The 24446-nt window shown below is 46.8% G+C and overlaps 1 protein-coding gene across 1 annotated transcript in view; it reads left to right on the plus strand.

Annotated features, from left to right (window-relative positions):
- Positions 1 to 24446, plus strand: part of LOC139047664 (delta-like protein 1) — an 80826-nt gene that overhangs the window by 43746 nt on the left and 12634 nt on the right. The window contains exon 6 of the mRNA XM_070521543.1: positions 23468 to 23598. Within this exon, the coding sequence (XP_070377644.1) occupies positions 23468 to 23598 (131 nt within the window). The remainder of the gene's footprint in view (positions 1 to 23467; positions 23599 to 24446) is intronic.

Here is a 24446-nt window from a genome sequence, read left to right on the forward strand (position 1 = left end):
CCATATTATTATTATTTTTTAGATTCATGTGCAACATATCAATCTTGTCAGCTTTGGGTGTACATTTAGATGCAGTTCACAGAACCGTGCTATCATTTTTCTTGTTGAGTTACGGGACTGTAAGCTTTATAGTATCGTTTTTTGAAAATTTTCGGTTTTTGCCCATTTTTAATAAAAATTTACGACCTAAATAAATAATTCGAAACCAACCGTCACTAGATTTTAAGTTTTTCTTTTAAATGCAACCAGCCTCGTCAAGTTTGGTGCAGTGGTTGCCAAGAAAAAGGAATTCTTCTTTCACATGTATTTAGATAGGAGCAGCCGAGCTAAAGCATCCTCTTAAGAATGGCGCGTTAGCTTTAGTCTCCCTGTGCAACACAGAAATGCTTTCAATGCGCGAAGTGAATGTATTTTTCGCACTTAAAAAGAATCTTTAGCTCGAGAGCTCCTTCTATGTAAGCACGCGCAAACGAAGAAGTAGTTTTTTCTGGGCAGCAAGTGCGCCGAATTTGATGAGGTTGTTTGCACCTAAAGGAAGAAAGTTAATACCTAGTGGCTGTCGGTTCTTTTATGCGAAGCATATTACGAGAGCTCAACCCAGCTCCTCAGGCGCGGCGGTGTCGCCTTCAATACCACGTGACACCGTGACGTCACGACAGAGCAGAAACGGGGCTCCAACTCGCGCCGTCGCTCGCGGCGTCGTGGCGGTATATAAGCAGCTGCGCTTGCCTCTGCTAGACACTCACGAGGTGAGATGCCTCCTGGAGACAGAGCTGCTCGTTGGAATGAGAAGAAGCGAAGGTTGCGGCGTGCTACAGAGACTGTTTCTAGGTGGCTTTGCTACGGCGCAGCGACTACGCGCCCCGCATCGGACGCGGTGAGCGTCGAGCAACGCAGCGTTCGGCGCGACAACGAAATGTGCGCCTGAGCAAACGCCGACGACACAGGCTTTTCTGCGACACGAGCTCCTTAACGCTGTCGCGTTAAAATAAACGCTAGTATGCTTCGCATCCTGGGCTTAACCTTAGCTAAGCCACAGCCACTTTTATCTAAGCCATCAAGCTTTTTAAACAAGAATTGTTAAGAATTGAAAAATAAATCAAGTATCAAGTTTACAACTCAGTAACTCAGCAATAAAAAAGCTACAACAATTTTGTAAATTGCATCTAATAATACACCTAAAGCTGACAAAACTGACATATTATAGGCCACTCTGAAATGTACAACTAAATTATGAAAATGACTTCTGCGAAACCCTCGTAAACAGCGTAACTATTTCACTTAAGCTGTGGTTTATATCTCAAGTTTGTACGCTTGGAATGTTCGCACAGCTGCATTTTATAAAACTTCGGCATCTGTTCTTGGTGCAGAGTTGCGAGTTTGTAAACTTCGTGCTTCAACTTCATTCGGATCGGTCCAGGGTATGATGTCTCATGGAAGCATTTCAGGGTCTTACATGTAATTGAATAGGTGGGATCGGTGTTAACTCGGAGCTAAACCTTGCTCTTAAAAGAAAAGAAAAAAATGAAAAGGTTGCAGTGACATAGCCTGGCGAAAAGAGGCAGGTTGCTGCGCTAGTTGGTTCATTATGCTGAAGAGAGGAATCAGCGCAACTGCATAGACAAGGAATGAGTCAGGCAACATATTGAACGTACTGCTCTGTTTCTGTCGGAAGAAATTGCAGAAGCTCACTCAAGGGAACCCTTGAAGTCGTCAATGTTCCACCATTGGTTTCATAGCGGGAGAAATGTATTCTGATTCCTTCGATTGGCGGCATACGGACACTCAAGAGAGATGCCTTGTGCAAACTCTTTTCACGGCGATACCGTGGGCGCCTTTGAGCGCCCGGTGCGGGTCCGAAAACCACTGTTTCCGCAAATAGACGGGGAGTGGGTGGATGACCCACAGCTTCATAGAACGTGTAAACGTTTTCACTGCACCTTGTCCAAATGTGGCGAGTAATGTAAACGACGCTTGTACTAGAAGAAAGCTGGAAATAAATTCCGAGGCGTCCAAACTTTCCATTTCTGAATTAAACGAGGTTCAGTGTCTTTCGCTGTTCATTTTTTATTTGCAAATCACTCTGAAGCCGTGGCTTGTTATGTTTATGACTCAGTAACGTTCCTCGGTGCGGTCACAATATGACTGTTTATTTTCTGCCTAATAGCTCATGGATGTGCTCAGCTGCGTTAGATTTGTTCTTATCGCGCACATGGCTTGGAACGCAGACGTTCTGTGCTTTGTAACAGCTGGTGACAAAGACGAATTATCGCTAGTCGCTCGCTTACTGTGTGAACCGTCAAAAAACGTGCAGCCACGAACACTCACGTGCTGTAGGCGTAGTCCGTCACCAATGCTGACTGACTGCAGACTGCTGAAGCGAGTTCATCCAGCGTGCGATCTTTCCTTAAGTTCCGCCAACTTCAAAACGTGTGTTCGTGCTTCATGATTAGTATAGAGCTTGAGTTTTGTTCATTCTAAGTAAAAGCGGAAGTACCGAATGGCTTTTAGGGCAGCGAAAGCTTCTTTCTCAGTTGTTGTATAGTTTACTTCCGTCTTGGTCGAAGTGTAACTGTAGTAACCCACAACGCGAAGCTGTTCATTGGTTACCCGGGTGGAGTCTCGTTGATGCAGAACCGCTCCCGTTCCATAATGCGACGAATCTGTATTTAGCTCAAATTGAAGCGAAAAGTCTGGAAGGCACAGCAGAGAGGCATAAGAAATAATGTGTACCAGCTCTTCGTACGCGCTACTGCGTCATTCTGTGCAACAAAAGGATACATCTTTTTCGTCAGCCTTATTGAGCACCGTGTCTTTATAGCATAGTACCGAATAAACCCTCTGATATGGCCAGCTTGTCCCAAAAATAGTCAATGCAATTGGGCAAATGAACATCGAATGCTTTAAAAGCTTAACAACGCGCGTCACGGGCTCTGGTATACCATGCAATGCCCGACCCAGAAAAGTGACTTTCTTTTTGAAGAACTCGCTCTTCTTGAAGTTAACCTTTAGCATGGACAAGGCAGTGAGACATTCGCAAGGTGTTCTTCATGTTACTGCTCCCTCTTGGAGTACACAATGATGTCGTCTGCATACACATTTGCAAAGCGCCTGGTTGTTTATCACTCTATAGATGTCGCAGAGGCTAGCGTCTTCTTTTGGGGCGATGGTGATTGGCGGTGCAAATGGCGATGCAGGGGGACAGATGGTAACACCTAACATCTTTTGAAGCTCCTATTTTAGCCATGTCTTCTTTTCTCTCTATAGGTCGTATGGCTTTTTCTGGACTATAATGCTGTCGTGTAATTTAAAGCGGATTTCAAACCTGGTGGTACCAGGAGGATGTCCTCCCACGCATAGCAATTTCGGGAGTTTCTGTACACATTCACAATTCTTCAGCCTGCGATCGAATTCGGTCATTGCGACTTACAGATACAGTGTCGTCCCAAAGAATGTTTAGCCTCAACGATTTCATGTGCGGGCGAGAGAGGAGAAAGCCATATTCGATGCCTTCCATCACCAATGCAAGAACTTCCGCGTACTGCGACTGATATTCTAGCCTTAAGCTTATCCATTCGCAGTGATCCTTTTCCCGACCGTCATAACCTCGTACAAGGACTGCTCTGCTTCTCTTGGGCATTGATATTGAAGTTCCACAGTCGACAAGAGCTCGCAGGTCCTGTCCGTTCGCTTCAAGTTGCATGTGAAGTAAACTTCAAGAAATCAGTAAGATGGTATCGTTTCGTTCAGTTGAACACACTGAGGCTTTGGTTGATCAGCTAGTGCAGGGCGTCATCGGGTCATGAGTCGGTCGCGCGAAGTCTAATATTTGCACTGTATTTAATTATGCCGACTTTACATCCGAGTTTTTGGACTGAGAATCTGGCTGTCCCTGAAGGTGTGGCTGCGTCTTGCTGCTCCTCTCATACCAGTAGTGAGGGAATGCTTATAGCAGCTCTTGTAGTGCTTCGAGAGTTTCCGGCTCTTTTCTTTGTGCATGCCGTTACAAATCTCTTGGGATATTGTGAATTACGAGCGCTAAGAATGATCTTAATGGCAAATCTGGTTCAGCAAGCCGAAGCAGTCGCTGCTTTTGAAGGAAGCAGTAAAAACGGTAAAACAATGCCTAGTCCCATCGTTTAACGTTAGAATCTCGATAGGAAGCTCTCTTTCAACATGCACCGAGGTTCGAAAGTATTCTCTAAGAAGGGCAACTCATGTCACTTTCTCGCTACACCACTGAGAGATTGTTGCATGTTTAAGACTCTGTCTTGAGCTGTTGTATTTCGCTGCAGCCTCATAAAAACTGATTCATCCATCCTTCTGGGTTATCAGAAGACCTGTCAAAAGCTTCTCGCCATAAAATTTCAACTGGGTGATTTCTCTTGTTGCGTAAAGCAGACAGGAGAGTTCCTTGCCATCGCATTCTGTCGCAAAAATAGTTGTTGCATCGCTATGGCCTGAAGTATTCTTGATCTCTCGTCATGTGACGTTACACGACCGAGCGGTAGTTCGAGTACCAGCTTGTTAAACAGGGTCACCGGAATATTAATCTTCGCCGAACCTCGTTTAACAAGCTCTTCGGGCGACACAGAAGCCCGATCCAGAGCAAGATCCAGGAGCTCAACCGTCGTTGTATCTACAGGGAGGTCGACCGGAGAATCAGCCTGGACTTTGTAGCCTTTGAATACCACTGCGTCGTTGTACCTCTCCACGAAAAAGTCACCCACATCTTCATTCACTCGTCGGCTCCGCCAAAATATGTAGTAAGCCCGCACATACCAGACAGATCAAATAAGCGTTATGTCGCCATTTTTGACTTCTTTACTCTTTTACCCCATCCCCGTGCTCAGTATGATATTCTCCTACTTCTCTTTCGGCACGCTTCATGTGTGTAGAAACGTGCGAGAAACTTAATATGCGAAGAAGTGACGCTACTCCAATTGTCACTGTGTGATGAGCCGTACTGACGCGTTCCGACGTTTCGGGATTAAAGTTCTTTCTTTGGAGGTTAGCGACATGAGTGAACTTTTTCGTCCTTGAGGAAAGTCGTGCATCGCGAAGGGCCAGCAACACGGGCAGTTCATGTGCAGCAGCGGTCCGTGAATTTGGCCACACTGATTTAATTCCATTCCTTAATGTGCCAATCGTTATTTTGCCAGCTAACTACTGTACACGCCTTCACTCTACCGTTTCACATTTTGGAGCATTTTGGAGCATTTTGGAGCACATTTTGGAGCAGTGCGTCGGCGATCGCTTGGTTGCATTACCGGCAGCTGATCGCACAGTAGCAGAGCAAACGGCGGTAATGGTTGCGCATTCATGCCCTTTCGCTAGAGAGCCTTTATACTTTCGCTGAGGCAACGTGCGACGGCGCCATCTCGTTTGTCTAGAGCAAACTACTCCGTGAAATGGGTCAACTGCCCTGTGTATACGTATAGCAGTTGATAACCAGCAGTGTTATCATTTCCTTTTTTACGCCTCTGTACAACGTTATGCTGTGCGAATCTGTCAGAACTCTTCGATCTGTAGTCACGATCGTGTTTATGTAGTCCTAAGCTGGAAACAGTGAGCCCGTTAGCAGGCGTAGTACACTAATTCACCAAATCAATAACTCTGGTGCACTGTAGTGATTCTACATCAGCACGGCAGGGAAGCGGACGACAAGTGCAGCCCTGTAGACGTAAGGAGGAGGAACTAACTTTTTGCGTGCCCTGCTAGTTGGTGGGGAGGGCCAAAGGCCCCGCCTAGGTGATGGCCAGGAGTTCGTGGGTCCTGGCGTCATCCTCGGCCCTCTGGACGGCCCAAAGTTGATCCTCGAGGGCGGGGCTGAGCAGCGCGGCTTCCCAGCGCGTGCGAAAGCTGCTGCTAGAAACCGCGGTCTCTTTATTGTTATCCCTCGGCATTCCCATAGCATATGCTCCAGAGTGGCTCTGGATTCTGATGTGTTGCATTTGTGCATTGGATATATATCCGGATATATGATGTGCGAGAGCGCAGGTTCGGATACGTCCTAGTTTGGAACTGCCGCCATGCGACAGACTACTTTTTTGTCAATTTTGCGTGAGGTCGCGGGAATATGCCCCTCTGTAACCTATAGTGTTTCGTGATGTCATTATATGTGGTCATTCTGTCCTCCCATTCCCACTCATTTACCTCGCCGTCACGTCCGGAGGGTGTCGGGGCGTCACTTGCGACTGCGGCTCGATCCGTAAACCCTCGAGCTGTGTAGTGTGCCGCCTCGTTATTGCCGTCCTCCGCGAGGGTGTGAGCGGTTGTCCAGTTGACGTATATCTTTCTTTTGCAATTTTGGCCTCCTGCAAGAAGAATGCGTAGTGCCTCCGGGGAGATTCAGCCGTTGGCAAAGTTTCTTATTGCCATCTGAGAGTCGCTGACTATCGCGGTTTCGTTAGTTTGAGCTACTGCGAGCGCCTTGGCTACTTCTTCCGCTGTCTCGTTACTTGTGGTTCGTATCGTCGCGCACGTCTTGCACTATTTCTCCCTATCGATTACGGCTGCTGTAAACCCCCATTTGTGACTGTATCGAGCCGCGTTTACGAACACTGCGTCCTTGTCGCTGCCGAATTTCTTCTGTATCTGCTTCGCTCTGTTGTCTCGTCTGTCCTTATTGTGTTCTGGATGCACGTTCTTTGGTATGGGGGGATAACCATTGTTTCCTTCGTCTCTCTCGGGATGTCAACCTTGACACCGTGCTGTGTGTGGTAACCTATGTCTAATCTCTCTAGGATGCGTCTGTCTGCTCTAGTCTTAGAGAGGCGTTCATATTGTGCCGTACATTGCACTTCAATGAGCTCGTCTATAGTGTTGTGTAGGCCTAATTGCAGCAACTTGTGCGTGCTGGCGCTGATCGGTAGCCCTATGGCTAGTTTGTATATTTTTCGAATGAGGCATTCTAGTTTGATCTTTTCCGCGACCTGCCATTTTAAGTACGGCGCTACGTATACTATTCTACTTATTACGAAGGCCTGTATTAACCTGATCGTGTTTTCCTCTCTCATCCCGCTGTGTTTCTTTGCTATCCTTCTGATTAGCCTCATGTTTTGCGCTACAGTTCCCTCCAGTCTTCTTAGGTTTTCTACGTTGTTGCACTTGGCTTCAATGAGGAGCCCCAATACCCTGATCCTATCGACTTTGGGTATGGGTTTCCCATCGGCCGTCTTTAACTGCATCTCCTCTCTATGGGTGAATGGCTAGTTTGTATATTTTTCGAATGAGGCATTCTAGTTTGATCTTTTCCGCGACCTGCCATTTTAAGTACGGCGCTACGTATACTATTCTACTTATTACGAAGGCCTGTATTAACCTGATCGTGTTTTCCTCTCTCATCCCGCTGTGTTTCTTTGCTATCCTTCTGATTAGCCTCATGTTTTGCGCTACAGTTCCCTCCAGTCTTCTTAGGTTTTCTACGTTGTTGCACTTGGCTTCAATGAGGAGCCCCAATACCCTGATCCTATCGACTTTGGGTATGGGCTTCCCATCGGCCGTCTTTAACTGCATCTCCTCTCTATGGGTGAATGGCTAGTTTGTATATTTTTCGAATGAGGCATTCTAGTTTGATCTTTTCCGCGACCTGCCATTTTAAGTACGGCGCTACGTATACTATTCTACTTATTACGAAGGCCTGTATTAACCTGATCGTGTTTTCCTCTCTCATCCCGCTGTGTTTCTTTGCTATCCTTCTGATTAGCCTCATGTTTTGCGCTACAGTTCCCTCCAGTCTTCTTAGGTTTTCTACGTTGTTGCACTTGGCTTCAATGAGGAGCCCCAATACCCTGATCCTATCGACTTTGGGTATGGGTTTCCCATCGGCCGTCTTTAACTGCATCTCCTCTCTATGGGTGAATGGCTAGTTTGTATATTTTTCGAATGAGGCATTCTAGTTTGATCTTTTCCGCGACCTGCCATTTTAAGTACGGCGCTACGTATACTATTCTACTTATTACGAATGCCTGTATTAACGTGATCGTGTTTTCCTCTCTCATCCCGCTATGTTTGTTTGCTATCCTTCTGATTAGCCTCATATATTGCGCTACAGTTCCCTCCAGTCTTCTTAGGGTTTCTCCGTTGTTGCCCTTGGCTTCAATGAGGAGCCCCAATACCCTGATCCTATCGACTTTGGGTATGGGTTTCCTATCGGCCGTCTTTAACTGTATCTCCTCTCTATGGGTGAGATTTTCCCTATAGTTGCCTGGTTTTGCGACCTCTGCGAGTCGGTCTGTGCAGCAACAACTCCGATTTCTCTGCCGAGCAGGTTAGCATTGACCCCTCTAGATAATTTTTCGATTGTTTCGACGTAAGGAGGAGGAGGAGGAATAAACTTTTATTGTAGAACCAGCACGTTATGATGGCCGGGCCTAAGCCTCCCACGAAGGGACGTCAAGGGCTTGCCTCGCCGCTGCCTCGCGGGCGTGCTGGGTCGCCCAGGTTTGGTCGTCGAGGGCGGAGCTCCACAGAGCCTCATGCAACCTCGACGAGAGAGTCGTGGTGTTAGTCTGTGCGTACTGTGCTGGGCACTCCCATAGCATATGCGGAAGCGTAGCCGGGTGAATTCCACAGCACCGGCAGTTGGGGGTAGTGTAGACGTCTGGAAATATAAGGTGGAGGCGGGCGGGTGAAGGGCACGTGTTTGTTTGTAGTAGACGCAGGGTGGTAGCCTGCGACCGGCTGAACTTTGGGTGAGGCGGGGGTAAGGTTCGGCGGCTGAGGTAAAAGGCCTGAACGAGATCGTTATAAGTTGTCAGATTGTCCCTGGTGTCCAACTCATCTCCAGTGACTCCGGCGCGGTTGACTAAGCCTCGCGCAATAGAGTGGGTGACCTCGTTGAGATTGGGGAGGTGTGGGTGGACAGGTCCCGCATGGGCCGGGATCCATGTTAGGGAGATTGTGCTGTCTTTAGAGTGTGGTGCCTGGCAGAGGATGCGAAGAGATTGGGGAGAAATACGGCCTTTGCTGAAGTTAGTGACGGCTGAGCGAGAGTCACACACTATACAACAACCTTTCCGAACTCATTGAAGCCCAACAACGCTCTCATCTTGAACGGCTCTCCCTTACTGAAACGGGACGCTTTATTCTGTCCGCGCTTGGCTTCACCTACCATCAGCAACAGGGCCCCAAACAACCGATCCCGACCGACATCCGTAGCTGGATCTACATAGACCCTATCCCTAGAAACATACACCCTGAATATAACAGGGCCCGGCGCCAAGCTCGGGCCGGAGCTATCATAAAAGCCCTTGCCCACGTACCTGGCGTCACATTTGTTGATGCAGCCCAATACTCCCATGGTACACGATTTGTGGCCGTCGCAACACGCGATGGAGTCTTACACCACGCCTGCAGCGTCACTACCCCTACTGCCGAGACGGCTGAAGAAGTGGCCATAGCCCTGGCCACTTTAGGTCCCACCTGTCACACCATAGTGTTTCGACGTAAGAGATTGTTTTTTTTTATTCATCAAGCCGATGTGCATGGGGAGGCGAGGGCGGTGCATGCTTCCTGAACTGTTGAAATGATTCTGTGTCATCATCATCATCATCAGCAGCAGCAGCAGCAGCCTGGTTGCGCCCTCTGCAGGGCAAAGGCCTCTCCCATACTTCTCCAACTACCCCGGACATGTATTAATTGTGGCCATGTCGTCCCTGCAAACTTCTTAATCTCATTAGCCCACCTAACTTTCTCCCGCCCCCTGCTACGCTTCCCTTCCCTTGGAATCCAGTCCGTAACCCTTAATGACCATCGGTTATCTTCCCTCTTCATTACATGTCCTGCCCATGCCCATTTCTTTTTCTTGATTTCAACTAAGATGTCATCAACTGGCTTTTGTTCCCCTTTTTCAATCTGCTCTTTTCTTATCCCTTAACGTTACACCCATCATTCTTTCCATAGCTCATCGCGTCGTCCTCAATTTGAGTAGAACCCTTTTCGAAAGCCTCCAGGTTTCTGCCCCGTACGTGAGTACAGGTAAGACACAGCTGTTATACACTTTTCTCTTGGGGGATAATGGCAACCTGCTGTTCATGATGTGAGAATGCCTGCCAAATGCACTCCAGCCCATTCTTATTCTTCTGGTTATTTCAGTCTCATGATCCGGATCCGTGGTCACTACCTGCCCTAAGTAGATGTATTCCCTTACCACTTCCAGTGCCTCGCTACCTATCGTAAACTGCTGTTCTCTTCCGAGACTGTTAAACATTACTTTAGTTTTCTGCAGATTAATTTTCAGACCAACCCTTCTGCTTTGCCTCTCCAGGTCAGTGAGCATGCAATGCAATTGGTCTCCTGAGCAAGGCAATATCATCAGCGAATCGCAAGTTACGAAGGTATTCTCCATCAACTTTTATCCCCAATTCTTCGCAATCCAGGTCTCTGAATACCTCGTGTAAACACGCTGTGAATAGCATTGGAAAGATTGTACCTCCCTGCCTGACGCCTTTCTTTACTGTGATTTTGTTGCTTTATTTATGGTGGGCTACGGTGGCTCTGGAGCCGCTATAGGTATCTTTCAGTATTTTTACATACGGCTCGTCTACACCCTGATTTCGTAATGCCTCTATGACTGCTGAGGTTTCGACTGAATCAAATGCTTTCTCGTAATCAATGACAGCTATATATAAGGGTTGGCTATGTTCCACACATTTCTCTATCACCTGATCGATAGTGTGAATATGGGCTATTGTTGAGTAGCCTTTACGGAATCCTGTCTGGTCCTTTGGTTGACAGAAGTCTAATGTGTTCCTGATTCTATTTGCGATTACCTTAGTAAATACTTTGTAGGCAACGGACAGCAAGCTGGTCGGTCTATAATTTTTCAATTCTTTGATGTCCCCTTTCTTATGGATTGGGATTATGTTAGCGTTCTTCCAAGATTCCGGTACGCTCGAGATCGTGAAGCATTGCGTATACAGGGTGGCCAGTTTTTCTAGAACAATCTCCCCACCATCCTTCAACAAATCTGCTGTTATTTGATCCTCCTCAACTGCCTTCCACCTTTGCATTGCTCCCAAGGTTTTCTTTACTTCTTCCGGCGTTACTTCTGGAATTGCAAATGCCTCTAGACTATTCTCTATTCTATTATCGTCGTGGGTGCCACTGGTACTATATAAATCTCTGTATAACTCCTCAGCCACTTGAACTATCTCATCCATATTAATAACTATATTGTCGGCTTTGTCTCTCAACGCACACATCTGATTCTTGCCTATTCCTAGTTTCTTCTTCACTGTTTTTAGGCTTCCTCCGTTCCTGAGAGCATGTTCAATTCTATCCATATTATATTTACTTATGTCAGCTGTCTTACGCTTGTTGATTAACTTCGAAAGTTCTGCCAGTTCTATTCTAGCTGTAGGGTTAGATGCTTTCATAGATTGGCGTTTCTTGATCAGATCTTTCGTCTCCTGCGATAGCTTACTGGTATCCCGTCTAACGGAGTTGCCACGCATTTCTATTGCACACTCCTTATTGATGCCCATAAGATTGTCGTTCATTGCTTCAACACTAAGGTCTTTCCTGAGTTAAAGCCGAATACCTGTTGTGTGGCTTGATCCGGAATTCCTCTATTTTCCCTCTTACCGCTAACTCATTGATCGGCTTCTTCTGTACCAGTTTCTTCCGTTCCCTCCTCAAGTCTAGTCTAATTCAAGTTCTTGCGATCACATGGTCACTGCAGCGCACCTTACCGAGCACGTCCACATCTTGTATGATGCCAGGGTTAGCGCAGAATATAAGGTCTATTTCATTTCTAGTCTCACCATTCGGGCTCCTCTACGCCCAATTTCGGCTATCCCGCTTGCGGAAGGAGGTATTAATTATCCGCAAACTCTACTAATACCTCTCCCCTGCTATTCCTAGAACCTATCCCATATTCCCCCAATGACTTGTCTCCAGCCTGATTCTTGCCTGCGCCTATCCTGGCATTAATGTCGCCAATCAGTATAGTGTATTTTGTCTTGACTTTACCCATCGCCGATTCCACGTCTTCATAGAAGCTTTCGACTTCCTGTTCATGACTGGATGTGGGGGCGTAGACCTGTACGACCTTCAATTTGTACCTCTTATTAAGTTTCACAACAAGACCTGCCACCTTTCGTTAATACTTGAATTCTTGTATGTTGCCAGCTATAGCCCTATTAATCGGGAATCCGACTCCTAGTTCGCGTCTCTCCGCTACGCCCCGGTAGCACAGGACGTGCCCGCTTTTTAGCGCTTCTTTTGTCCTCCTAGCTTGACTGAGCCCTATTATGTCCCATTTGCTGTCCTCTAATTCCTCCAATAGCACTGCTAGACTCGCCTCAGTGGATAACGCTCTAGCGTTAAACGTTGCCAGGTTCAGATTCGAACGGCGGCCTGTCCGGACCCAGGGATTCTTAGCACGCTCTGCTGCGTCACAGGTCCGACCGCCGCCGTGGTCAGTTGCTTCGCAGCAGCTGGGCACTGAGGGCCGGGGTTCGATTGTTGTATTCAAATAGGAGGTTGGGGCCAAGTACTGCACCAGGGTGGTGAATCCTGCTCTCGTGAGGGAGTGCGTTGCCGGTTCTCGTCACCGGGATCAGGCCGCACTCCAGGCCTGTATATGCAATTTTATCAGCACGCGGATGTTTTTTTAATCCGGTGGAAAATTGCGCGGCACCGGTATTCGAACCGCGGTCCTCTTGCACGTGAGGCGGATGCTCTACCTCTGCGCCACCTGTATATCTGTAAAATTCCGTATATTTATAGCTAAATTCTTTGTGATAGCCTGTCGAGCTGATTTAGTAAACGTACAAGCAAGTAAGTTCTTCTTGTGGCAAAGCCAAACAAAATTTTCGATAACGATACGGCGCTTTCACACGTGATGCGCAGTTCAGCCTCGTTTGATTTCAGCATCATGTCACCTCTTATGATGATGCTGACAAGACCGCACTCCAAGGCGCGAAAGTGCGCAGCGCAGAAGGGAGCAATTTCCGACGCGTCCTCCTTCCCCATTGTGTTCGTCTTTACGGATAACAAGTCTCGATATAGTGACCTCCTGGAATACAGCTGGCGCTCAATTATGGCACAGTGAGTCGACGGCGTTTTGTATGTAGCCCAAGGAGACTCGGGCATGCTCACTCGCAGTGTCCCACGCGTACAACAGCACTGATGCTGTGCGCCGCACATTGAGGATTGCCGGGGAGGTAGCACCGCTTGTAAGCGGCAGCTTACCTTGTAATATACGTATAGATGAAAAAGCAAACGCCTGCGAAATTTAACGAATGCGATTTTAAGCAGCACTTGTACGGTGCGTGTAATAACAGCCGAGTGACGCATAGTTCCCCGCTTTCTGAGTAATATCGCGCGAGCATTGGCCGCGCTAAGGTTCAGGGTAAAAGCCCTTCCATGCGCTGATGGGGATGGGCTTAAGTGCCATGCCCCGCCCCCTTTCACCGCTCCCTTCTTCCTTCTATGTGGAGCGCCGCTAGGGCCCACGGAAGGCCCCAAACCTCTCAACATGCGTTCTAAAAGAAAGTGGCTTTTCGTCTGTGTCTTGCTACATCTCTTATCCATACTCGTTTTGAAATTGCACTCTGCGCAGTAAATGCTTATTCATGCGTATGTCGGCGTAACCATGCTACGTTAAAAAGAACTTTGGAGCCTTAGGAATCAGTGCGCTGACGAGAAAATACCACGTGACTGCAATATAGTCAATCACGCACGGGCAATGACAGTAGAGTGCGAGGATTATGAGAACGGGGGCTATATAAAAGAATGGCACTACCTTGATGCTGACCGCACGGCAAGTCAGCGCCTTATAACGGCTAGAAGTTGTGATGGCGCGCGCGTGCGTGCAAGGAACGCATGCGTCGTCAGGAAGACACGCGCTGCGTGGCTTAGCTGCGCGGTCCTGTTTACAAAAAAAAAAAAAAAGAAAAGGTGGGGGGGGGAGGAGGGAGGGAATGGTGCGAAGCAGAGCTCGTGCACGAGGTTGTTGTTGTTGTTGGCCATGAATCGGGTGGTTAAATCAGGTGCAATAAATAATAATAAGGGAGTTAACAATTTGAACATTGGAGTTTAAAAGTAGACGTTTTGTGTTTGGAGAGAAAAAAAATAATCACAAAACAGGGTTTAATAATAATAATAATAATAATAATAATAATAATAATAATAATAATAATAATAATAATAATAATAATAGATAAGAACTAAAAGAAAGCTTTCGTGGGGAGGGAGAACTATCAGTCTAACATGGAAATCGGTTGGTTTCAATGAGGTAATTTTGGATTGCCAAAGCAAACATTTCTGTGACTGAACCCAATAATGGAGGCTCCAAAAGATAGGATCACAGGCACTGATAAATTTAGACCAATAGTGCGAAGCGGGATTTCGAGTAGTCGTTTTCTCATAATAAAGAAACGCCTGCAAGACAACAAGAAATGGTCGATTGTCTCCGCTTCGCCACAAAATGAGCATAATGGTGAGGGGACCAGACCAGACCTGTGGAGGTAGAAGTTCAATGCAGGTATAAGGCAGCGCAGTCTCGTGATGGACACTTCAATTTTCCGTCTTCGGCACAAATCTCCGTGCCAAAGGTATAGGAGATGTCGATAATCCAGAGTTCGTAATTGCGGAGCCTGATACTGCCTGCATTGTGACTCTCCTGCGAAATCTTTCAGCAGTAACATGAGCAGTCAATGGGCAGTAAGGAAGAATCGGGCCACTTACCGATGCCTTCGCCAGAGAGTCTGCAATTTCATTTATAATTTTTCCTTTGTGGCCAGGCACCCAAATCAAACGCACGCTTCTCAAGTACCCAGGTACCAATGATTGAAATGTCCTCATCACGCGAGAATCGCCAGAAGCAGTAAGGGAAGAGCACATTGATAACGAATCAGTAACTATCACGGCTGACGTAATTGATGGTCCTAATTTGCGTAATGCCAGCACTACGGCAATGAATTCGGCTAATAAGGTCGGTATGAAATCTGGCAGCCGAAGAGAAAATGTCCAATCAAGAATCGGGGAAAATATTCCTACGCCTGACTTTTCTTCACATTGTGAAACATCTGTCGCAGTTACAATGTTTGTTTGAAGGTTCTTCATATGATCTTGTAATATACCGTCTAGAATACGATGTGGAAGTAATTTGGCATTATTAGGAAAAATGTCATCGAATTGAATATCCCTTGCAACAGCTCTGTCGGGAATATGAAGTACATCGCATATGCGCACGCCCAAAGAGTCAAGTAATTTTTGCACGAATATAATTTGCGGAGTAAGTAGTCGCGGCCAGTTGACACCGATGCAGATTGTGAAATAAAGATTGTTTGGGGATGTCGCAGCGGTGATTCATAAATACTTAAGAATGTCTGCACTCTCGAGAGCCGGAACCTGCGCGAAAGAGGAGGAACACGGGATTCTAGATAAAGAATAGAATTTGCAACAACTTTCGGAAGACCTAAACACAGACGTAATGCTTCTCTTTCTAAGAGGATTAGAGGACGGGACATGTAGGCTGGAGCTCCAGAGAAGAGCACGCAACCAAATTCTAATAAAGAACGAACGTACATACGATATATCATTAGGAGTGTAGCGCTTCTCAATCCTATTCGACGACTGCTCAGCCTACGCGATATGCCACTTGCACGGGTACCTTTCCCAGTCACATGATCTATGTGTGAGCGCCAGTTGAGAGAGGCGTTATAAATAATTCCGAGGTATTTAACAGATTCCACCTGTGGCAGGCACGTACCCAGGGGGGGGGGGGGGGGGCCGGGGGGGCCCGGGCCCCCCCCGAAATCAAGTGGCATACCCCCCCCCCCCTCCCCACCCATGCCACCACTCCTCACACATTCCTAAAGCGCCGCCAGATCAATGTTGAGGCTTCGCAGCTGTTCATCGGTCAGCATTATGCTGCCTTTTTCATTCCTTTTAGATGGCGGTAGTTATCGGCATCTCTTGTAATGTGAAGGACAGTTTTCTCGTAGATTCCGCACCCGCGCGATTAACTCGACATGCGTTCAGTTGTCACCATCTATTCAACCGTCACGCGCATAGCTGTTGCTTTTGTTAGTTCAACCTTCTTTGTTTAGGCTGATCCTGGGACCATGAGAGGGATGCGGATGTTACTCAGCTGGTCTGTACTCTCATGGAATGAGTTGCGGCTGGAGAAAACGTCAATTGCATTTAACTTATCCCTTTGCTTCATTGTTTCCTTGAGTTACGGCTCACCCCGACGCTGGCAGATGCCCGGAACCATATACACGTGATATGGGTTAGATAAGGTGGGAAATAAAATAATGTGAAAGAGCGTGCATCATGAAACCCTGCAATAACCCTTAAACCCATAAGCAAGATGACTGTCGCCCGTTACCTCGTCTGTTTTTCCCTAACTGTATAGCACTTTTCGTGCAAAATTGGCTACTGGAAACAAAAATCGCAAGGAGTTGAGAAATTAAGCGATCTACTAAGGGAGAGCCAAGGCAACAACCAAACTGCAAGCAAAAGCGAATAATAAAAAAGTTAACCGTTGTTTATGAGAATATTTATGGATCAACATCTTTTTATTTAAAAAGGAAGTAGAGAAAAGGCCGCCGGAAGTGGAGAACGATTACTTGTTTTGAATACGCTTTCTACAGTTATCGGTCGAACCACCTCACGTAGCCACTTCTCTGCTGTGCTTATGTGGGTGTTTTTTTAACCTTTCGCAGTGAGCGCAGTACGTCTAGAATCGCAGAGTCTTGCGCTCTACGCGGTAGTATGGGACTGGTGGCCGCACAGCGTTACGCAATTCGCGGAACTGTCAAAACTGATCAACAAGGCGAAAATAACTGATATTCGAAACTATAACATGAGAAAGACTGAAGAAGCCGTAAAAAATGAACGCAGCCTGAAATCAGTAAAAAAGAAACCTGGAATAGGACAAACCATGATGTTTGCACTAAAAGATAAGAAGGATAATATCATCAGCAATCTCGAAGATATAGTAAAAGTGGCGGAAAAATTATAAGCTGACCTGTATACAGTACCCAGAGGAGTCACGATAGTTCACTTAGAAAGAGTAATGAACAGGATACAGAAACTCTCCTATAACTAGCGATGAGGTCAGAAGGGCCCTGCAAGACATGAAACGATGAAGAGCGGCAGGATAAGGTGGAAGGAAGGAAGGAAGGAAAACGTTATTTGGTCCTGCAAGTAGTGATAATTAATCACTAAGCGCGCCGCTGCCACGGCGGGACCGGAAGGCCAAGCCTCACGGCCACATCGTGAGCCTGCTGGACAGCCCAGAATTGTTCATCCATGTCCGGGCTGCGAAGTGCAGCCTCAATAACAGTCGATTTAATCAAAGATGGAGGAGACATAATGCTTGGAAAACTGGCGGCTCTTTATACGAAGTGTCTATCGACTGCAAGGGTCCCAGAAAAGTGGAAGAATGCAGACATTATACTAATCCACAAAAAAAGGAGACGTTAAAGAATTGAACAATTACGGGACCATTCCCTTGCTCCCAGTATTATATAAAATATTTACCAAAATAATCTCCAATAGAATAAGGTTAACACTGGATTTTGTCAACCAAGGGAACAGGCTGGCTTCAGGAAGAGATACTTTACAATGGATCACATCCATGTCATCAACCAGGTTATCGCGAAATCTGCAGAGTACAATAAGCATCTCTATGTGGCTTATATAGATTACGAAAAGGCATTTGATTCAGTAGAGATACTAGCAATCGTAGAGGGACTACGTAATCAATTAGTACAGAACGCTTAAGTAAAAAGCTAGGAAAATATTGCTACATGCGTGAGGTATCTGTTTGTTTGAACGAGGCGCGTAGGCGCCATCACTCCAGAAAAGAGTAGGAAGAACGAACTGGGCTCGCGCTGTGAATCTAACCGGTCAGCGCTGCAACCGTTGTTGTAAATATAATCTGTAAATAGTTTCTCGTCTTACTGACTCGTCTTTCACGTTAGATTATCTACGAGGTTCTACAGCTACCTTAATTCTACACAAGAAAAGCAGGGAGATACCTATAGAGAAAGGGGTCAGACAGGGAGACACAATTTTTCCAAAGCTATTTTCTGCGTGCTTAGAAGAATTCAAGCTATTAAACTAGGAAGGCTTAGGAGTAAGGATCGACAGCAAATATCTGAACAACCTTCGGTTTGCCGATGACATTGTTCTATTCAACAACAATGCAGACGAGTTACAACAAATGATTGGAGACCTTAACAGAGAGAGTGTAAAAGTGGGGTTGAATATTATTATGCAGAAGATGAAGATAATGAGAAATAGCCGGGCAAAGGAACAAGAGATCAGGATGGCCAGCCGGCCACTAGATACTGTGAAGGAGTACGTTTACCTAGGTCAATTAATCACAGGGAACCCTGATCATGAGAAGGAAATTCACAGAAGAATAAAAATAGGTTGGATAGCATACGACAGACATTTCCAGCTCCTGACTGGAAGCTTACCATTATTATTGAAAAGTAAGGTGTGCAATCAGTGCATTTTGCCAGTTCAATATGTCCAGTGCCAATGCATTTGCCAGTGCATTTCCCAGTGCATTTTGCCAGTGCATATGGGGCAGAGACTTGAGAGCAACTTAAGGACCACGCAAAGAGCGATCGAACGGAGATTGCTAGGCATAACGTTAAGAGAGAAAGAGAGTGGTTTGGATCAGAGATCGAACGGCTATAGACGATATTCTAATTGACATCAAGAGGAAAAAATGTAGCTGGGCAGGTCATGTAATGCGCCGGTTAGATAAAGGTAGGACCATTAGGGTTACAGAATGGGTACCAAGAGAAGAGAAACGCAATCGAGGACGACAAAACACAAGGTGGAGCGATGAAATTAGGAAATTCGCGGGCGCTAGTTGGAATCGGTTGACGCAGGACAGGGGTAATTGGAGATTGCAGGGAGAGGTCTTCGTCCTGCAGTGGACATAAAACAGGCTGATGATGATGATGATGACGATGATGATGATGATGGAGGTGGTGGGCCCCCCCCCCCCGAAAAAAAATCCTGGGTACGTGCCTGACCTGTGGTATGTCTTGAAGGTGGTAAGGCAGTGAAATATGCACTATGTCACGTATCGGAAAAAACGAGAACAGCACATTTGCTGGCATTGAGTATAAAGTGATTAACATCTAACCACCTCTCCAGAGCCCAAAGGTAAGTTTGCAGTCGTTGGTATAGCGTGCGGATGTCGTTTACAGATGCGAAAAATGCAATATCGTCTGCATAAACATAAGTAGTTACTTCCTGATGACAAAGTAGTGTGCTCATCAGAATATTAAAAAGCACCGGGGAAAGGAATGAGCCTTGCGATATGCCTCTCGTTTGTTTGTGCTTAGAAAAAGAAAAGCCGCTTTCGTAGCTGTAGAATTCTCTTTCACATAAGAATAACTGAATTCACGCTACTGTATACCCAGGAACACCACAGGATATTAACCGATCGATCAATACAGTGTGCTCCACAGTGTTGTATGCCTTAGCGATATCGAGCGTCACTGAGGCAGCGTATTGCTTATGACGTCGAGCTAGTTGTATTCGGCTTTCTAAGTCGACGTGGGCGTGCCAGATGGAGCAGCCGGCCCTGAAACCAATCTGACAGGGACTAAGAATAAAATTATCATTAGTAAATTTAATGATACGAAGGTGAAGAAGCCTCTCAATGAATTTTACTACGTTTGATGTAAGTGCAATGGGCCTAATGTTATCCAATACATACCTTCCTTCTTGTTTCTTATGCATCAATATTATAGCAAGGACGTCGATCCAAATAGATCGCGAATCTTCGGACGAAAAGCAGTTCAGAACAAATTGTCACTGACATCAGTAAGGGTGGCTATGGGAGCAGCGATTGAAGCGCGACTATGTGAATGAACAAACACTGGGAGAGAAAAAGGCGGTTCTTGTAATTAAAACGATGCGCAGAATAATTCAATAAAAATAAAATTCCTATTCAATTTAAAATGCGCCTGTCGAGAAAAGAAAAGACAGCTCAGTTTGACTTTATCAATAACTACTGTTCTTTTTTTCAGCGACCACCATAAGAGCGCCGGGCCGTCGACACCGCTATCACTTGCAACGCACATCTTGAAGTCTGCAGAAAGGCGCGCGTAAAGTTCACCTGTTACAATACGCATCCCCCCCCCCTACACGTTGTGTTGCTTTGCTTGTCAACGATTGAATGAATTTGATGGCGCGAGTAGTTTGATCCTTTCCTAATATCTGTTCAGACAAAAGCAGTGAGTTACGACCGCCAGATAATTGTTCACTTTAGCTGTTTTCGTGCGACCGCGCTGGCTGACGGGCTTGGCGTCTGACAGTGGGACCATAACTCTACACCCAAAGTTTTCGTCGGCCTCTGAAGAACGTATGTTCTGTGCAGGGGTACGATTTCGACACCCTTACGGCTGACCTTTCACTGCATCGCTTTCCGCGCTGGAAGCTCGAAACGTCCATCAAGTGCAATGGCGGGCCATTTGAGTACACAGCTCTAATGGCAAGCCACCAAAACAAATTTCGCGCCTTTGAGAACAAAATGATTTCACGTCAGTTTTTAACGGATATGGTGCGACGTTATTTTTTCTTCCTCCGGAGGTGTTCGCACAGATGGCGCTGGGCCCCGTGAGCCATGAAGTTTCCTACAATAATTACTAGAGGGAACTCTGGCGCTAGTGTCTACGGGAGCTGCAATGGGAGCGGTTGAGCCAACATGGGAAGTCCATGGATTTGCCTGAACTTCGTCCTTCTGGCTTCAAAAGGCTTTGCAAGCTCGTCATTTTCAACAACGTGCTGCATTATCAATTACCGAATAAACATTATTAAAATTGTCCGATGGCAGGATTGGAGCACAGGACATCTAGCACGGACGCGCGACATTGAAACCATCACGCCACGGACGCATGCATCGAAAAGCGACATATGACGCCCTTATTGTGTTTATCGCAGGCAAGCCAGTGCCTCGAGACGCTTGGCGCGTTTCGACATAGTCGCCTCGACAAGCTGAACCGTTGCACTGAGTAGTGTTCGCAGCGTATTCCGCACTTGGAAAAGTGTATATTGCTCTGAAACAAACGACAGTGAAGGCATACAAAGCGTAATACACGGGTCCACAAAAACGTCTGAATGCACAAGCACGAAGATCAAACAAATCAATGTAATTCCAGGGTGTCTACCAACCGGGAAAACCGGGAATTCTCGGGGATTTTGAGTAGTCTGGAAAAAGTCAGGGAAAACTCAGGGAATTTGGGCCTCTATCAGGGAAAATTAGCGGCAATTTTATTGAAAGGGTCGAAAGTCGCGGTAATGCTGGCTCGAGTAGCAGGCAGGAATCGTAATGAATCGTCTTTGACGCCCTGTCGTTGGCAGTAGGAGTTGCCAGTGTACAGTCAACGAGCGACTTTCCGGATTCCCGATAATTTGGACGGCTTCGCGGCGCCACCTCGTACCCCATAGTGTCAACGTATCAGAACGTGTGAAATTTCCGATGCAAGAACTCTTTGCCGTCCGATTTTCCGGACGTTTTGCCGCGACCGCAGGTCCGAAACGGCATTAATCAAAGGCACCACCGCTGCCGTTTTGATTACTTCGCCGCCTCGAACCGGCACTCTCGCACGCAGATCCGCTGGCACCCGTTGCCACCACTGCGGCAACGCTAGGCCTAGCTGCTTCGACGTTCGCTATGAAGCTTCTTGCCATTGGGTGCCGACCTTTTTTTGAAAGAATTCGCTGCTGTCAGCAATGGCACGGACTCCACCTTTGTGGTCCTCGCAATTGGCTTAGAAACTTGGAAAACACGGTGCGTTGCATAATGCCGGTTCGTGAAAGTCAGCTTCGCCTCTGTACAGAAATGTTACTCGGTAAAGCTTACGAAAAAGTATTGCAGTGAAGCATAACAAGCGTGGGAAGGGGCTATTGCCACGGAATACAGTATGTATATCTTAATTATACACGCGGGCACCCGGCGTTTCCTGTCACAGTACGAGCACAGGTAGGCCTAATATGTGTACCGACAGGCCTTCAGAGCGTTCTCGAACGTGCCTGTGGCGGTTTGAGCCCCTAAGGTCAGTAAATGATACGCATTTATTATTTTTCCAGCTGGCCGATTTTTCGGACGTTTTCGCGGCCCCTAGGGAGCTCGAAAAATCGGTCGTGGACTGTGCAACTCATCAAGATGCTTCAAATGGTCCTTGGGGCGAACGAGTGGCGGAAGGCGGTCAAGAACAGAAGTGACCTACGCATTGAGGAATAAACGAGAAAGGAAGCTTGTTGCCGCCGTTTTGAAAGAGCTTGAGCTCAAAAAGTAAAGTTTTGGCTGATGCCGAGATGCAGGTGTCCCTCATCCAAACCAAAATACACTCTTTGAAGCAGTGCAACACAACACTCGGGCGTCGTGCGCGGGTTGAAGTATGTCAGGACTGTTGAGGTTGACTTACGAGCTGTTGAGAGAGAATCTCAATAGTGACAGAGTTTAGGCCTCATCCCACTGAGGTTGCTATCAGTTGATAGAAATAGTTCATATTAGAAAATATTTGCCTTTGTATGCATCTCCTTTTTATTCGTATTTGATAATGTCCGACCCTATTTGCAATTGTTTTCGAAGACACTTTATTTGCTGCGCATTTTACTAACCCCTGCCTTCTATTCTCTTATTGAATAACATAAACACTGCTCCTTAGTATTCAAATTGGATTAAGTTGCTTTTTTTTTCATGTGCTTACTAGAGAGTGACAGCATCAGGTGATATGGTATCAGCCCGTGTTGATATAAAACAATGTTCTGCATCACTCAGGGAAATTTGCAATGGCACTCAGGGAAAACCTGGAAAACTCAGGGAATTTGGAAATGTCAACTTGGTAGACACCCTGAATTCTCATCATTCTCGTAGTTTGCAGCGCCAGAGTAGTAATTTTTGTAGGAAACGATATGCCATGAACCGCCGTTGATGTTTTGAACGTATGGGCTTCCATGGAAGCTTCGCTACCAGGCATATTTACCTTGGTTACAGTACAGCGTACGCGCATCGCGCTGATACGCTGGTGCACCCTACAGTGAAGCGTCACGGCCCAGCCAGCGGGATCGTTGGGCGCGCCGTGTCCACGCCGGGGCGCTTGGCTGGCCGGCAGCACGCTGCTGATCTCAAGCGCCTGTTGGTACGCGCGTGCCGGCCGTGTCACTTCTCGCCGTTACAAGGCGCTCGCACGCCGTGTCGTCGCTGCTCGCGCGATATTATTCAAAATACGGGAGCCCGTATGTGGTCACGTCGGGATACCACCATGGTGCCAAAGTTTCAACATAGAGTGTCGCGACGTACCGTTTCTCGCTGCTTGCTGTGGCCATTTAAAATTACGATGCTGACCACCAACAGCACGCCCTGTTTTATCACTATAGATCATGGCCTTGTTCATTTCTACAAGAATCACGTCATGGTCGCTCCACATTCGCGTTGATACCCATTCTCTGGTGTTCACACGCGGTGCAGCTGCCGGTTCGGCTGGCAGGGCCCCAAGTGCGACGAGTGCAAGCCCCTGCCGGGTTGCCTGCACGGACGCTGCACCAAGCCGCTCGAGTGCGTCTGCGAGCCAGGCTGGACGGGCATCTTCTGCCACATTCGTGAGTACCGTCCTTGCACCGTGCCTAACGGAGATCGTATTACCAACGCAATGACGATGTTTACTGGCATCCCCTTAAAACTGGGCGGTGACGAACAGTCACCTAGTCTGGTTGAGCTAGTCAGGTTTTACAGCTATCGCAGACTGGTACCTTGCTTAATCTGTTCTTGCTTTTTTTCTTTCTTCATTAAGATATTTATCTCTGTATTACACAGTAACCAATGCATGTAAAGACTTCGGTTATATCAATCCCTTCCTTGCTAATTTTTCACCAATACTCTCAAAGTATCTCACTTATCTCGCCTGCTAACCAGCGAAGACCAGTCGCCTAACAGCAGTGTTGGAAACGACATCTTGCTGCATTGAGATCAACCATAAAGCGGTAAATATTCTCTTCTGCTGCATGTATATTCTGTTCAAAAAGATACTAATTAGAGGCGGGCGAATATCAACTTTTTCGAATACGCATCGAATACGAATAGTAACATAAAAATTGTAACAGCGCAAACACATGCAACCACCAAGTAACAAGGACGAGACACAAGCGGACGAGGCACAAAGTCTTGACTAATGTTCCATTCTCGTTTAAGGCGAAAACGTTACTATGCTCACTAGTCGTTACTAGGCCTTACTAGTCTATATGACAGCGCCGGCACGGGCATCGAGGCACCCTAAACGAAGCAAAATGGAAGCGCCCTCCTGTGCACTGACCATCAAGTGCGAAACAGTCGAACACCGCACTTGAAATTTATCAAGTACGTGACTTGGCCGCACGAGAGTCAGGGCGAAGATTGGCGTCACTCAATGCACTCTCAAAGCAGGCATTCCATGGAGATAGCCCGTGGTGTT

The sequence above is a fragment of the Dermacentor albipictus genome, chromosome 7, assembly GCF_038994185.2.
Source record: "Dermacentor albipictus isolate Rhodes 1998 colony chromosome 7, USDA_Dalb.pri_finalv2, whole genome shotgun sequence".
NCBI classification, from domain to species: Eukaryota; Metazoa; Arthropoda; class Arachnida; order Ixodida; family Ixodidae; genus Dermacentor; species Dermacentor albipictus.